Source organism: Lipophrys pholis, assembly GCF_963383615.2.
Source record: "Lipophrys pholis genome assembly, chromosome: 10".
Classification (NCBI taxonomy): Eukaryota; Metazoa; Chordata; class Actinopteri; order Blenniiformes; family Blenniidae; genus Lipophrys; species Lipophrys pholis.
In genome coordinates, this window is record NC_137640.1 from 18,643,718 (window position 1) to 18,658,992 (window position 15,275).

Here is a 15,275-nt window from a genome sequence, read left to right on the forward strand (position 1 = left end):
TCTAGAAAGGGATGGGTGGGCAAGATACCATCTAGTCTCGCTCAATTGTTCCTAACTCCTATTTTAACATAGTTTTTTGTAAAAATGCGGCACAGATGACGCTTAATGAGCGTAAAATTACCAATAAATGGTAGTAAGATATATTGGTGGAGCAAGTTAAAAATATTTAGACGCGATTTTGGAAAAACATTGAAACGAAAACAATGTTTTTTCATATTGGAACGCGACTAGCACGCTGTGTTTTGTTTCAGTGGCCTCAGCAGGACTGAGCCGCTGTGTACGTGCGCAGCAGTAAAGGCACCATGTGCTATGGCTGATGAAACATATGTGTATGAATGGAGATGCATAGTGATGAGACGGTAGCGCACCATGCGGACAAACCAGTTTACTAGTTTACACCATGATCACGTCACCATTTTTCTGATGCAAGTCAACGCACCATTAGAGTCATACCTGAATAAAAAGAAAACACTCAGCAGAATTATATATGTATCGAGGACTACATGCATGCCATATCCTACTGCTCGCCTTCTTGGTGGACTGAAATAAATACATTTATCATGTCAGAAACGCATTGCGCTCCCAGTGGATCATGATGAGGATGATGGCCAAATTGGTCTTAAGAGAAATCCCCATCTGAGTCACTGCAGGCAGCCTGTTTTAGTCCAGTCGGTTAGTGGTATGACTTCAGCTGCTGAATCGTTTCAGTATCACACTGAAACACAGAGACATGCACATGTAATCGAATGATCACAATTATAAATACTTATTGTTCAGCTGTGACTTTCAGATTAATTTGTATCAAAAATATAGACAGCCTGAAGTATGTAAGAGACACAATCAGATAACATTTATATCATCACTATTGATTAGTTGTTTGGCTTGAAAAATCAATTGCTACTTCCTGACTGAACAAAGTTGTTGAGGATATTATTGAAACCAGTTTATGAAGCTGACTGAGAAATAACTAAGCAAAAAACTAAGCAATTCCATTTTTCAATGACTGGTCCTGGTACTAAGAAATGCAAAACAACTTAAGATTCCCCTCAAAAAAATGTAAGTAGGTCCCAAGGCCAGGGTGATCTTGCAGTGTATCGTGATTACGAGAAGAGAATACTGACATTTGGAGGGGATCAATTGGCTAGCCTCATTTAAAGTCAATACTATCCAGTCACGTAGGCCTGGAAATGCATATTTATCATCTGGGACTTTGGGAAATGAAATTATGAATGACAATTGACTGCTTAATATTAATATCATCTCACAGTCTGAATAAGTATATGGTCTGATTCTAGATCATGAGTATTTAATGGGAGGAGTTTGAATGTTTATCCTATGCAAGTTGGCATCAGTGAGTGTATAGATCAAGTTTGGTTTCAACAAACTTTGAAAGATAGAAGCATTTGAATGTCTATATAGAAGAATGTGTATGTGGATAAAGGTTTTTTAATGTAGAAATAGAAAATGGATGGATGGATGGACCCCCGGCTAGCTGAGTTGGTAGAGCATGAGACTCACAATCTCAAGGTTGTGGGTTCATGTCCCACGTTGGGTGCCACCTTCCTGTGGGATCACCACCCGCAGGAAAGGTTCTTCATCAGTGCAATGTGATCTGGGTGACAGTGCTCAGACTGCCACCCCTGTGACCTGGAAAAGATAGGTGGGAGAAAATGGATGGATGGATGATGACTGGTTCTCTACTTGTATTAAGGTTATTTTAAGATCTGAGTTTTATTTCCTCTATATACGACAATGACAAGTGGCCACTTGAGACAGTGAGAGTGTTGCAGACTGTTTGCAATCTGATTAAAAGGGGGCAGGTATGCTCCTCTGTCCTGGTGGAAGTTCCACCCCACTCCAAACTGTCAAATCCCACTGAGGGTGTTCAAGATATGGAGTTAAAAAGATATGTCTTGATGTACTATATTTGTACTTATTTCAACATATACTACTATACTACTTTTGTTACTTATAAAAACACATTGATCTTCTCATATTTGATCAACTGGAAAGTTTAAAGAACTGTAATTTTCATAGGGCATATATAGAAATGTGTGTGTGTGCGTGTGTGTGTGTGTGTGTGTGTGTGTGTGTGTGTGCTTACATACATACATACATACATACATACATCTATATTTTTTATCCCTAATTGCATACTTGCATTTTCAGCTATTGTTTGAAACCAATACTACCCTGCAGGCAGATGAGTGACAGCCAACAGAAAGTATTTGAACTTTTCATGATATGAGCTGCAGACAAGAAAGAAGTGCACGTTTCTAAGCCGGCTGAGGAAGCTCTGCAGACGAGGGTGGAGACATTGTGTCGTGGATGTGACAATGAAGAAAATCCAAGAAGTCGTATGATGAGGTACAAATGAGAACTCCTCTTAACCATCTGCCAATTGTAAGGTTCTGCTGCAATGTTGCCACAGACATGACATCTAGTATTTCAATGACACAAGTGGTTTGAGACAGGATTTTTTCTTGGGGGGGGGGGGGGGGGGTCTCATTTTTTCATTTATCCCCTCAGTTAACTTAAAATAATATCAATAGCAAATAACAGCCGCTCCCGTTACACCACATGTTGTATTGTAAACAAGAGTGACTGCTTTGTTGTACCATGTGATTTGTCCCCATACTGTATGTTTTTCTTGGTCTCTTTTGTTATTTATCAGTGCATATGATCCAGAGTCCACAGTCCTGCTCCGTGCAGGATTTATACATTGTTTACCGAGGGTGTCTTAGTTGAAACCATGTAAGGGTTGTTTTCAGGACTCTTCTGTCTTGTGACTGGACGCTTTCTGCCTCTCCTCCTCTCTTCAGTTTCTACCCCTTCAAACACAACCTCAATAGTAGCAAACATTACGCAAGGGGCTGCCTGACGATCCCTAACCAGTAGCACATGGTGTAGTCCAAAGTTTTTGGCAGGAAAACAAGATCGCACTAGGAAGTGCAGGGGGCCCATTTCCCTGCAGGTCACAGGAAAGAAGGGGGTGGGCTCCCATGAATACCGTGGAGTGACATCAAATTTCTGATGTTCAGTGGGGAGTTCAGGCTGCAGTGGGCCAGGAGGTTACTACAGTTTGAAATACGATAGTACTAAGGTGTGTCTGTTGTTATGTTCCTGGTGGAGGTTCATGGACTTGCCCTCTACAGTACCCCGAGGCTGTGCAGACTTCTAACTGTAGATGAAACATTATTGTGCAACTTGTAAGTGCAATACTGCCTATTCAGCTTTAGTTTAGCTAGAAATGTGGTTTGTCAATGTATTTGTGAATGTGAATAGAGCCTGGAGCACTATAAATCAATTCAACATTTTTTTAGAGAAGATAAATAGACACATTTAAAAAACAAACACATAATAAGAATATCAAAAGTTTGCATATTTATTCTGTCTTTATTCTGTCAAAAACTGTACATTATGACTGCAGGGGTTAATATTACTTCTTCTAAATTCACCAGTTGGCGGTTATATTAAAAGTAATAATATATTTATTTGAATGGGGCTTTACAAAGTAGATTAAGTCACAGGTCTAGAGAAGAATGATCATTTTATCCAAATGCATTTATTCGGATGAAAGTCTTATATTAACTCACCCTGAATGTATTAAACACATCTGGCATGTCTGAGGACAACTGTGATTCTTAAGGAGCAGGGTCGCAGTGCCCTGGAGTGCTTCCTGTACTTTTTCTCAGAAGCCTTCCCTCAACAAATTACTTGGAAAGACACATTTAGGCATGTTTCATCATTGAAATGATTCCAACACTCACATCACAATGAAACATGCAGAGCTGCCAAAGAGTACCAACAGTGGGTTTTTTGTTGTTTTGTTTCAAAGTAGTTACATGTTTTTTTTAGGAAGCTTATTGTGTTCTCTTCGATGTACTTTGCGAGGGTCACCAAATAGTATATGCCAGGTCATTTGATATCATCGACTTCACCGAATTTCCCCATGAGGGATGAATAAAGTCTCATCTCATGTTAGTTTAAGGTTTTGGAGCACATAAAGCAATCGCTATCACTACTTATACCACTTTCACTTGAGTGAAGTATTTCAGTTTTACAGCTATGTTTATGAGCTCAAAGTCTTCAGAGAGCTGTTTTTCTTTTTGTTAATGACTATGCTCTGTGGAGGTGTGAGACATGTTTGGACAGACACAATTATTTCCACTTTTTAATGACTGTAATAACCTGTCTTTGTTGAGCAATTGTGCAAACACCAGGAAGCATTACAGACCACATAGAGACATGTCCCACTGAGAATGAGAAACTACTTTTTGTTGTAGGTTGTTAACTGAGTCACCACAGATGTAAAAAAAAAGAAAAGAAAAAAAAAGAAGAAAATATCCGTAAAGTAAGCGATCCAGAAGCTGACATCAAAATATTTCAAAATGTACACAGAGCTACTTTTTTTGTTACTAATAAAACATCTATTTGTTAAGTGTAAAGTGCGACAAATATACATAGAAAATACTTTAGGGTGAAGGATTATGGAATGATACGTTATGTTTATAATTTCATTCACAGACACACAAGTGAGTTCTGTTGGATCCCTCACCATAGTTTTAATATATCTTTGGGGTGTCCGTTCCTAGTTGACCTGCTGGTAGAGGCTCACTGGTAGAGAGGATGGAGTTTCCCAACAAGTTTCCCACCCCTGCATTGCATTATATCGTCTAAGTAAAATGAAAACAATAAAAGATTGTAAAGTTGTATCTCTTTATCAGTTGGATATTCAGTGGCATTTTGTGACGTTTAACTGACCTGTGCACCATTTTCTTTTAAAATACTCGTTTTCTGAGCATTTTTGATAATACTTGACTGCCTCGCATGAAAAACTTCCTCCTGGGCTTCTTTCAAATAATCCATGTTGTCACTGGGACTTCTGTAGATCATGTCCGGCTCTAAATCCTTGAAATTATCATCACTTTTCTTTATCGCAAGCTGCACCACACCACGAGGCGGCTGACTCACGGGCAGCAAAACCGTTAGGGGTGTGTGCTCCATCTGGCACTTGCTGAGTCACATTATCTTCCAACCCCTTTTGTCTACATGCAAGTAATCACACTGTTCCATCAAAACAACAGCCATGCTCTGCTGTGTAAGATGTTGCTGGATCAGTTCAGTGTGATTGGCTGTAGCTGGAGATTCTGGCCTCTTGCCCATGCTTTTCTACACGTCTTTAAAACTGCAGAGCCCTTCGAGGCAGTCTGGTACATTCCAGGAGAGGAAAAACACACCAGGGGGAAGAGAAGACGTGAGAGAAGAGGAGGGAGGGTACAGCTCATCTCCCACATGTCACATGCTGCCAGTGAACTTGGGTGCAAGACATGGGGAGGGAAGGGTATAGAGAGAGAGAGAGAGAGAGAGAGAGAGAGAGAGAGAGAAAATCCATTTAAGAGGATCAGGTTACAACAGGAAATGAGGTCACCAGAGTGGTTTGTGTCACTGGGATATTTTGTTACATCGTGTATGTTTATTAAAACTGATTTCAAGTGGTAAAAAACAAAACAAAAACATAGTTCTGTTATCAGCTTGAATGAAGCCAGTGAGGTGAGAGGAATGCTTTTAAAGTATGGCTGTGCTGACAGATATGCATTTTGACAAAAAAAAAAACATCCGGCTCAGCTGACTCACAGTCCATGACAACCTCCATCCATTCAAGCCTTTAGGCAAATCACTTTGAATAGCTGCTATTGACTACATTTCTGTTTCAATATTCTGCTTTTGAACTGATAGTTGGAGTCCCTGGGAACCTCGAGAAGATTTCAAAACCTTTAACTTGAATTAAAGACACCAATCAGGAAATTTTAAAATACTCGATCGCAAGTGAAATCCCGAGAGTATTCTATTTGAGATACTGGTAAAGGTACTATACCCCCTACCTCCACCCACCATGGAACTAATGCATCATTATATTTGACATGACTAAAATATTATCAGTGAAACATCACGCTGAGGGTGTCTCAGCATGTTATTCTTGGAGAAACTGGAGATGGAGGGAATCCAAGGTGCTTAATGTTTATATTTATACACAAAGACATCAGATAGATCCGATCTGGAAAGCTCTTGGGTGAGCAGATCAAACCAAACAGTCACTCAGATCATAGCCTGAAGTGTCCGTTACACCAGTTGTCCCCAACCTATGGTCTGAAGAAGGTCCTTTGGGGACCACCAGGAGTCACAGAGAGAGCTGAGGCTTTGTCTGCTCTGAGGTTTATTGTTGCCAAAGAAAAAACAAATGAAGACACTTCAGAGAATCTTCAGTGAACCTGAATGACTGCCCATACCTTTTTATTTTTAGACTCTTAGTTCAGAAGATAGTGTGTCCAACAGCATTTATCTTCACTTTCATACTTTTACCAACTCATATATGGGAGTTCATAGCATTTCTTAGAAGAAATCCAAAGGCTCTAAAACAATTTAAGTTTTGGCACCACCACTTGACACAATGCAACTGCTCAGGTTATTTTCTGTTCTTTTCAATAAATATATGCCGTCATTAAAGACAATTATCAAGTTCAGCATCAGGAAAGAGTCAGCCGTTTGTGTTCTGTCCTGTGACTCTTACAATTGAGGACATTGCTGATTTAATGAAAGCACCGTTTTGTTCTGCACATGTGATGACTTTTTATTTAGAACACCACAAGAGTCTGTAACAACATTTCAATGGAAGCAGGAAGAAGTGTGCCAAGACCTAGATGTAATTCAAGCCAAGGGACTTGGAAACTCAAGCAAGTATTGTCTAAACAGCAACATTGGGTACAAACATATAGGTTACCAGAGAGTATAGAACAAGGCAAAGCTTTCTGCTCTGAGGATATCATATAACTGCTTTATTCTACTTGGCATACATGGGGCTGGCGCTGATTCTGGCTAATAAAGACTACAGTACACCTTGGACTGGCAGTCAGTCCATCACATATCAAGTGACAGACAAACAAACACACATCCACTCTGTGTGGGTTTGGGGTTTCGAATAAAAAAACCTTTCACCTGCAAAAGGAGAACATGCAAATACCACACAGAAGAAACCAGAGCCCGGTCGTCTCTTTGTGAGATGAGACTGCTGACCACTAAACCATTGTGATTTAATGACATGTGCACATGTTAGAGTGACCTATAAAACACTTTCTATGATTCAAACACGAGAAACTGTGTATTGTTTTGGATTTAAATTCTAAGTGTTTTGGATGTTTGTTCAGTTGGGTGTGTTCATCATTATACAGTTCACAGTGATGCTTTGTCCAATCAGAGACCTGTTAGAGAAGCAGAGAGCTACTATAGTGTGGACCACTCATGCTGAGGACAGACGCGACTGTTATTGCCTTACCTGTAAGAGGTTGTTGTGAGTTGTATAACATGTGGCCATTAAAGACCCCAGGCTTGCTGAATCACATCAATAAAATACAGTAAAATATTCAACACTGCAATTATTGTGGACCCTACTGTAGCACTACTATAGACATACATTGTGCAGAAACTGGCATTTCCATGTGACCAAGCTTATCACATGCCGTAAGCCCACAGGTTGTTGCACTTTTGTTTTTTTAACGATTGTGGCTCATTAATTACATAAACATATAACATAAGAGCAATAAATGCCACTAAATCTGTCCAACAATGTTGCTCTCAAAGCTTTTCCAGAACTGTTGACTCGACCCATTCAAAGCAGGTTTCATTCAAAAACAGAATGTTTTTAAATCACAGGACAGTCTGGCCTGTTTCTTATGTAACCAGCTTAATCGTCGAATCATTAACCCGGATCGGTTCTCCACTTCCCTGCTTCAGGACTGCAAGTGGGACAGTGGGCAGATTTAGGTAAGAGCTAGAACATTAACTGCAGGGTAGAAAGCTGGAGTCTTCCACACAAGGCAGCTTTTCGGTATCTGGCGCCACCTGGTGGACGTTGTGCGCTGTGGGCATGCTCTGCCTCCATGAGGTTTCCTCGTGAGGTTCATGTCTCCTGTGACTTTCAATTGGCAACAAATACCAGCAGGTTTGACATCTGAGAACGTGCCCGATGGCACGAGGCCCAAAGTCCAAGATAACAGAGCCTCAATGACGTCTGACTCACCAGGAAGTCTGGAACTGTTCCAACTGTGGAATTATGCTTTTACACTATCTAACATTTAAGTGTCGCAAATGGAGCAAAATCATTTGAACAACTAAAAAGTTGTTCGGTCTATCAAATTGTCCCTCAGAAACACAAGTAATATTTATTTTTATTAATGTCCTGTATCATCGTGTAACCATTTCAAAATTTAATTTTCAGTGCCTGAAACACAGAATTACTCAGATAGAAGAAAATATATCTTAAGTACCTGTGAGAACTAATCAAAACTATTGAAGCTGCAGCCTGTGTGTTCATTTAAACAACAAATTCCATATATGACAGAGTAGAAACTGACTTTATTGTAACAATATATTGATTTCATAGGTGTACAGTGAGAAATAGAACTAATTGTAAATCATTTTAAAGAAAAAAAAAAAAAAAAAAAAAAAAGATTGTAACATCCTGGAATGATTGAGACTCAAATAGAAAAAAAAGCATCATCACAAACATATACCTCTTAATACTGTGCTCCGATAAAATGTCTGAAAACTTTCTCTAAAAGGAACAGAATGCCGCACATGACAGGGTTAAAACCTACAGTATGTGGCTAAAATAGATTACAGTACTTAAATATAAAAATAGACTCTGAATCTGTTTGCTCTTCTTTTTCTCCGAAGCGGCCTGGGAGATGGACGGATGAGTTTTGGCCCGGTGGCTCCGCGGGACCCTTTGCTCAGTGGCACATCCGGGAGGTCATCTCTTTCTGCGGTGAACACAAACAACACACACACACACAACGTGGTGAATCACACATGTACCAGCACACACCCTAGAATGTGGCCAGAAAAAGAAAGAAAAGAATAAAGGTCAAAAACCCAGTAAAAGGGGGAAGCTTTGGATCAGACTGACCCACTTTCAGAACCGCGACTGAAACACACATGAAGAGAAGGGGGTCGTAAATCGATACAATAATTAACAGTCAATCTTTGAACGGGGCTGAACAATAGTGGCGCCGTTAGCGCCGTCATTTCACAGCAAGAAAACCCGATTGATTTCTGGGTCAGAGGCCTTCTGCTCTAGAGTTTGGATGTTTGTTTCCAGCTTCATCCGACACATTTCAACATGTCTGTTCGTGTGATAAGTGGCTCTTAACTGTTCATAAGCGTGAGAGTGGCTGGACGTCCGTCTTTAGTGGTGACAGACTTCTGCAGGACACAGCCTGTCTTCCCCTATCGTCAACTAGATTTGATTGTATTGAGAGATAAGTGTTACTCAAAACCTACATTTGGTTATTTCATGTGACTTTAACAATTGGTCAGTGAATTGTTTGCATACACAGGTCATCTCATGTAGGTCTTTCTCTCTAATCTGAAGAAACATTGTCTAATTTTGATGAGCGTGGAACTTTATTAGTACTTTCTAATAAAACATTTTTTTTTTTTTTTTTAAATCATCTTGGGACGCTTGACGTGTTTTGTGACCACGATAATAACTTTAATATCCGAGTCAATTCCGATAGTACCCAGATCCGATCAGCTCTCTGTTCAGAATAGAACTGTGTGTTTTATGTCTTTGCCTCGACGTTTCCACCTTGACCGTCGCTCCACTCACCAGAGGCTCCAGCTCTTTGTGGTCCGTCAGGTTGAACTCAGTGACAAAGTAATAGAAGTGCTTGTAGCAGGTGTTAACGTGAGCCTCAGCCCCCATCTGGCTCACGCGGTCAAAGTGGTGGATGTAGACGTGGACAAACACCCGGAACAGACGAGACAAAATCTTCTTAGCCACTTGCATGAAGGTCTTAGGAAAGGGAGTACCTGGGAATCAGGCAGATGGAGAGGGGAGACAAACGGTGCCGTTAATGCGTGATCACATTTCACTGTTTACACCTCAGAAAGAAACGCATTTGACACTGCGAGATGCTGCAGTGTGGTCAACTTGTCCTGGTTGGAAGCAGCTGTCAGCAGCACCTCACACATGATTGGAAATCCACTGCGAGCTAAGCCTCTGCCCTATCCAACTGTTTCATTTAGTGCGTGCGTTGATTTGACTAATTCAATAATATTTGAGGAATCTGTTCCAGAGGACAAGTGAGTCAGAGGTCGGTTCTATTCATATCCCTACTGTACATCGCGTGACCCATTTTTTTGTAAATCATCGGCTGAGCCAGAGAGCAGGGCTTTACCCATCGAGATAATATAAAAGCGAGAATGCCACTGCAGCAGATTAACCAAGTCTGTAATGTTTGCAATGTGCACTGAAGGTAATCTCATGTACGTGGCCTCACAGGCATTAAGACGGACAAAGGCTTCACATTTCTGCTGAATTTTATCTGCATGTGCTTTTTTTTTTATGTATTATTATCCGTGCCATTCAATACATCTTAATCATTTACAGTTTTTCTATTGTGGTGTTCTGTGTGACTCCTTCAGAAAAGATTATACCACTAAAATCCCAGTTTAAGTCATTCATTAGATGAAAAAACATAAATCCCTGGATATTACAGTAGCAGCTGTCATCTGCAGGTCAATACCGTCAGTGTAAGTGTAAAAAGTTTTGTATAAAGCCATCAACTATTGTTATTTTAAAATGTAGGCAAGCTGTGGGCAGCACTGAGCTTCAATGGTTAGCGTTGTGGAGTTGACATGGTCTCCATGCGTGTGGCGTTTCTATGAGTACTCCGGTCCCCCCGCCACAGTCCAAAAGTGTACATGTGACATTAATCGGTGATTGTAAAATGCTGGTAAGTGTGATTGTGAGTATGTGTCAGTGTATGTCTGTGTTTTCCCTGGTGGTCTGTTCAGGGTGTACCCTGATTTCACCCATAATCAGCTGGGACGGGCTTCCAGAACCCTGAATAAAGAAGTATAGAAGATGGGTTGATATGTTCCAGCCTAAATTTTCAGGGTTTTTTTCACACAAAGCAATACACTTGCTCTTTAGAGATTGATGGCCTGAGGTGGGCACATTGGTTTTTTTTTTTTTTTTTTAGGCATTTCAAAGAGTTAAATGACTTCATTGTCTAAGTGGTGATAGGCTGCTAGTCTACTTCTGCTGTCTGTGGACATCTCTGAGTGGATAAGAGCTTTGCGTGTTGCATTAAAAAAACAACAACTGAACATCCGCCACGGCTAATCCCCACTCTTTGTTGCTTACGTGTCAAACAGAAAAAATAAACCCAACACGTACCGACATTCGTGGGGAAGATGTTCTCGTTGTTGACTTGTACCTCGATCCAGTCCATGAGCAGGCTCATGTACTTGGGGGCCGACAGGGCGGTCGGCCTCTTGTACTTGTGCTCGTCTTGCCAGCGGTATTCGTACTTGGGTCCTCCGGACATGACGGGGCAGGTCTGATCGGTGCACGAGTCACTGATGGTGCCATAGATGAGGTTGATGCGGTTGAAGAAGTCGACCACGTGGACGGCCACCCAGTCGTTGAGGTCCTCGCCGTGGGGCAGCTGCACGGCCTGCTTCAGGTCCAGGCCAGCGTTCAGGGATGCCTGGGCCTTTTTGTGCAGCTCAAAGCGTTGCGTCCCGGGCTCAAACTTGCGCTTGGGCCGGAACGTCTTGTCTTTGTTGAAGACTTGTTTCAGGGCCATGGACATGGTCGCATGTGGCGGCAGTGGGCGATTTGTGAGAACGCTTCTGGTGACTTATTTATCGTCAAGATAGAAGCAGTCGGACGGTTGTATAAGCAGCCGGCAGAGTTTTTTTTTTTTGTTATGGACTGTCGGCAGGTGTTTGTTTTAGCTTCGTCTGGGCTTCTGGGATCCTGCGTATGAGGAGGGGAGAAAAATAAACGGAGGTGGTTTGGTTAGTAGATGCACATCCACATTGAAATACTCCCTTTGTGCAGAGCCTGTAGTTGTATTTGTCATAACACTGCAACCTAACGTGCTGCCAAACGAGCCGTGTTTCAAGCTGCATCACTCGACAGGGAAACGTCAGATTACAGTGAAAAACGCTCAAACAAATTCAGTTCCCTGTCACAGGAGAATAAGCAAGAACAAATTCCTAATTCAAGTTTTGAATAACTTTAACATCATTTTGCATGATTACGTGTGTTGTTGGTCTTTTGAACTCACTTGAACCTTTTATAAAAGTTTATCTTTATCATTGTCAAAAAATATATCATAAGGAAATATAATAAATGTGTTGAAAATATGGGTGAACCAGCAGGGCAACAAACTTTCAAAGAGACTGGCTGATGCTTATTTATTTCACAATTTGCGGACAATTATAAAACAAAAACAAACTGAACGAGTAATTAATAAGATAACCACTGACCACTATCAATAATGTAGATACTTGTTGTGGCGACTGATAGACTAATTAATCAGTAATTGTTATTGTAATTAAAATCTTGTCATTCAATACTTTGTGACTTGGGAAATTATCCAACACCTGCATGAATGATATTAAGTTTCATTAAGTTTGAACCCTTTGATGACTATGCTTGTTAATCCATCCTAAACATTTAGGCCATTGTGGAACCTTTAAACACAAACTCAGAGATTTTTTTTAGGGTGATATTATAAATGAATAAAGTTCATGTAAGCTGTTCTGAGTTATAAATGAATACATTTAAATGTGAGACCCTCACAAAGTTTTTAGGCTGTTATAAACCGTAAGATAAACCAAATACAAACATGAGAGACTATAGTCATCGAATTAAATAACAATAAAAAATAAAAGTAAAAGAATTGTGGTGTGCAGCCTAATTTGGTTGAGTGGTTAATGAACTGATCATTATATAACTACATCAGGGTTCAGCCATGCATGAACATGCAATTTCTACTGGGAAATTGAACAATTGTCTAAGTCATGCATCAGGAGAGTGATTCATCAGCCCCTTTTAAAAGAATCACTTTAAAGTTAATCATTCGTGCTAATAAATCTGAAGAAACCATTTGATATACATGAACAGTACAAGTAAATGTTGAGAAGAAAATCTCATTGACTCCATAGATTTGTATCCAGACAGTCGAGTTAACACCAGAAAAGTACCTATAAATCAATCTATGCAAATAGGTAGTTACAGACTGATATAATGTGCATAATGTAAGATTCAGATGCATATTGGGGATAAGCGCTGTTAAATTTCTAGTATTAAAGTATTTGTGGTTATTTACTTTTCTTTATCAGCATCTGAAATATAAGGAAGTAAATCTTTATCAACCTAAAATCTCTTCCCATTTTGAATCATCACAGTGAGTTACGAGTTCCTCTATTGTGGAAATGAAAAAAAAATACAAAACAAAAATATCAATACACCCATTCTCTATGAAATTGTTGGAAAAGACTGCATGATCAAGCCAAGAATATTTCTGCTGTTTTGCCAACTATATCTGACTTGAATCCATCTTGAGGCATTTGTGGGGACTTGTTGAGGAATTACACAACAAACTGCCCCAGTTATGCACAACGAGCTTTAATCTGAGAATGATCTATAAACTATCCTGAAAAGAATCAGAAGAATGGGAGGGAACAGTGGGGAACCCAAAAGAACATAAGTAATAATTGTGGTTTATTTGAATGTGAATCACTCGGTTTGTGTGTGGCGATTCTGATCAGAATAAATATGTATTTCCTGTTGACTTGATGTCAGTCAGAAGGACTTAAACGTTAAAGATGAAACATGGTGCCTCGGAGAGTCATTTCCTATCTCTGACACCAATTCAGCCGTGACACCAACAGGCTTCAAAATGACAATAAAACTAAGTCTTCAGCAACACTAAGGAGCACCGGTGAGCATATCCACAGTCCGTGTCAACCACTTGGAGAGTAGAAATGCAGATTTTGCGATGTTTATGGCTCATTTTCCGGTCTGAAAGATGCAGATTAAACTGCGGCGCACATGACGACTGTACCAAGTTTAGAGACGTGACGCGCTAACTCGGCCGGACTTGTTGCTCTCTAAAACACACACGAAACACACCGAAACAACAAAAAAAAAAACACCACGTATACGTGTTATTCGCAGCTAACGCTCACCACATGTCAGGGCCAGAGGGTATGAAGACAGCTGTAATGTCGGGCGGCTGTTTAAAGGCGGACAGTGGAAAAACCCACTTTGATGAACTTACTTGTTCCGCCTTCCTGTTTCCTTCGCTCTTCTATCGATTTTTTTTAAGCGATTAATGGTCGATAGCTTCACGTCGACAACATGCCCCGACTACATTATGAACAAACCGGACCACACGTGTAGAATTGTTGATAATTCAATATACATTTATGTATAATAAAGAAACTAAAGACCGACTCCTCCCTGCCAAACGAAAAGTACACCAACGGGAAGCTCGAGGCTTTACAGGAAACTTCCGGCCTGGAGCTTCACAATAGAAGTCGCACTCACGTCAACACAACGACAAACGTGGGACATGGAGTACAAACGCGATTTCCAGGTTTGCAGGTTTGTGGTCCAGCCTCTCAGTGAGGCCTGAGCTTGAGGGCTTGTATGTGTAGTTTGCATGTCTACCTGTGCATGCATACATTTTCTTAAGCTTCTCTGGTTTAATTTCATGTCATTTGGTGACTCTACTTGGTGGAGTTTGCATGTTCTCCCTGTTAGTGCACGGGTTTCCACCTGGTATTCCGTTTCCCCCTCGGTCAAAAAACATGCATGTGAGGTCAAATTGTGCCCTTAGATGTGAATATGAGTGTGTGGCTGTGGTTGTCTATCATATTTGTGCTGATGGTCCCTCACCCATAGTTAGCTGGGTTCCAGTGCCCCACAACCCTGCACAGGAGAAGGTGGTAGGATGGTGGTGCTTTCATGTCTATCTGTGCATTCACAAGTTTTTCTAAGCTACTCTGGGTTTTTCCCTCAGTCCAAAAAATATGTATATAAATATGTATATAAGTCAATTGGGGATCAACTGTGGTGTGTGTGTGTGTGTGTGTGTGTGTGTGTGCGCGCGCGTGTGTGTGTGTGTGTGTGTGTGTGTGTGTGTGTGTGTGTGTGTAACATGCCTTAACATAGTCTAATGTAATTGGCTCCAACCTCCTGTAAGCTTAAGTTTGAAAAAGCAGCATAGCATATGAATGCATAGATGGTTCAAGTTAGAAATCCTTTTGTCTTTCTTTATATCTTTTACTTGGTCATTTCATGTGTTTCTCAGTCAAAAATCATCTGTTTGTATTCATTTTGATCAGTTTGTGGTCTTTCTGTAGACCTTTAGTCTTTTTTTTTTTTTCGCAATCTTTCATAATCGTTTTGT

At 40.5% G+C, this 15,275-nt stretch overlaps 1 protein-coding gene across 2 annotated transcripts; it reads right to left on the bottom strand.

Moving 5' to 3' along the window:
* Nucleotides 1–8,385: 8,385 nt before the first annotated feature.
* On the bottom strand, nt 8,386–14,382 carry mob3a (MOB kinase activator 3A). 2 transcript variants are annotated; one of them, XM_080473125.1, is made up of 4 exons: nt 14,142–14,382; nt 11,243–11,827; nt 9,668–9,870; nt 8,386–8,819 (listed from the first exon to the last, which is right to left on the bottom strand). In XM_080473125.1, the coding sequence occupies exons 2-4, from the start codon at nt 11,658–11,660 to the stop codon at nt 8,790–8,792; spliced, it is 651 nt and encodes a 216-aa protein (XP_080329251.1). In that variant the 5' UTR covers nt 11,661–11,827; nt 14,142–14,382; the 3' UTR covers nt 8,386–8,789. The 2 variants fall into 2 exon arrangements, with proteins under 2 accessions (XP_080329251.1, XP_080329252.1); XM_080473126.1 differs by having other exon boundaries at nt 8,392–8,819; nt 14,050–14,373.
* Between the last annotated feature and the right edge of the window lie 893 nt (nt 14,383–15,275).

Bases quoted from the DNA above. Each gene is read 5' to 3' on its own strand.
- mob3a (XM_080473125.1), bottom strand. From the start codon at position 11,660: ATGTCCATGGCCCTGAAACAAGTCTTCAACAAAGACAAGACGTTCCGG. The intron at 9,871-11,242 runs GTACGTGTTGGG...CCTGATTCCCAG, and splicing joins CATCTTCCCCACGAATGTCG to GTACTCCCTTTCCTAAGACC. The intron at 8,820-9,667 runs GTGAGTGGAGCG...TGTTCACCGCAG, and splicing joins ACAAAGAGCTGGAGCCTCTG to AAAGAGATGACCTCCCGGAT.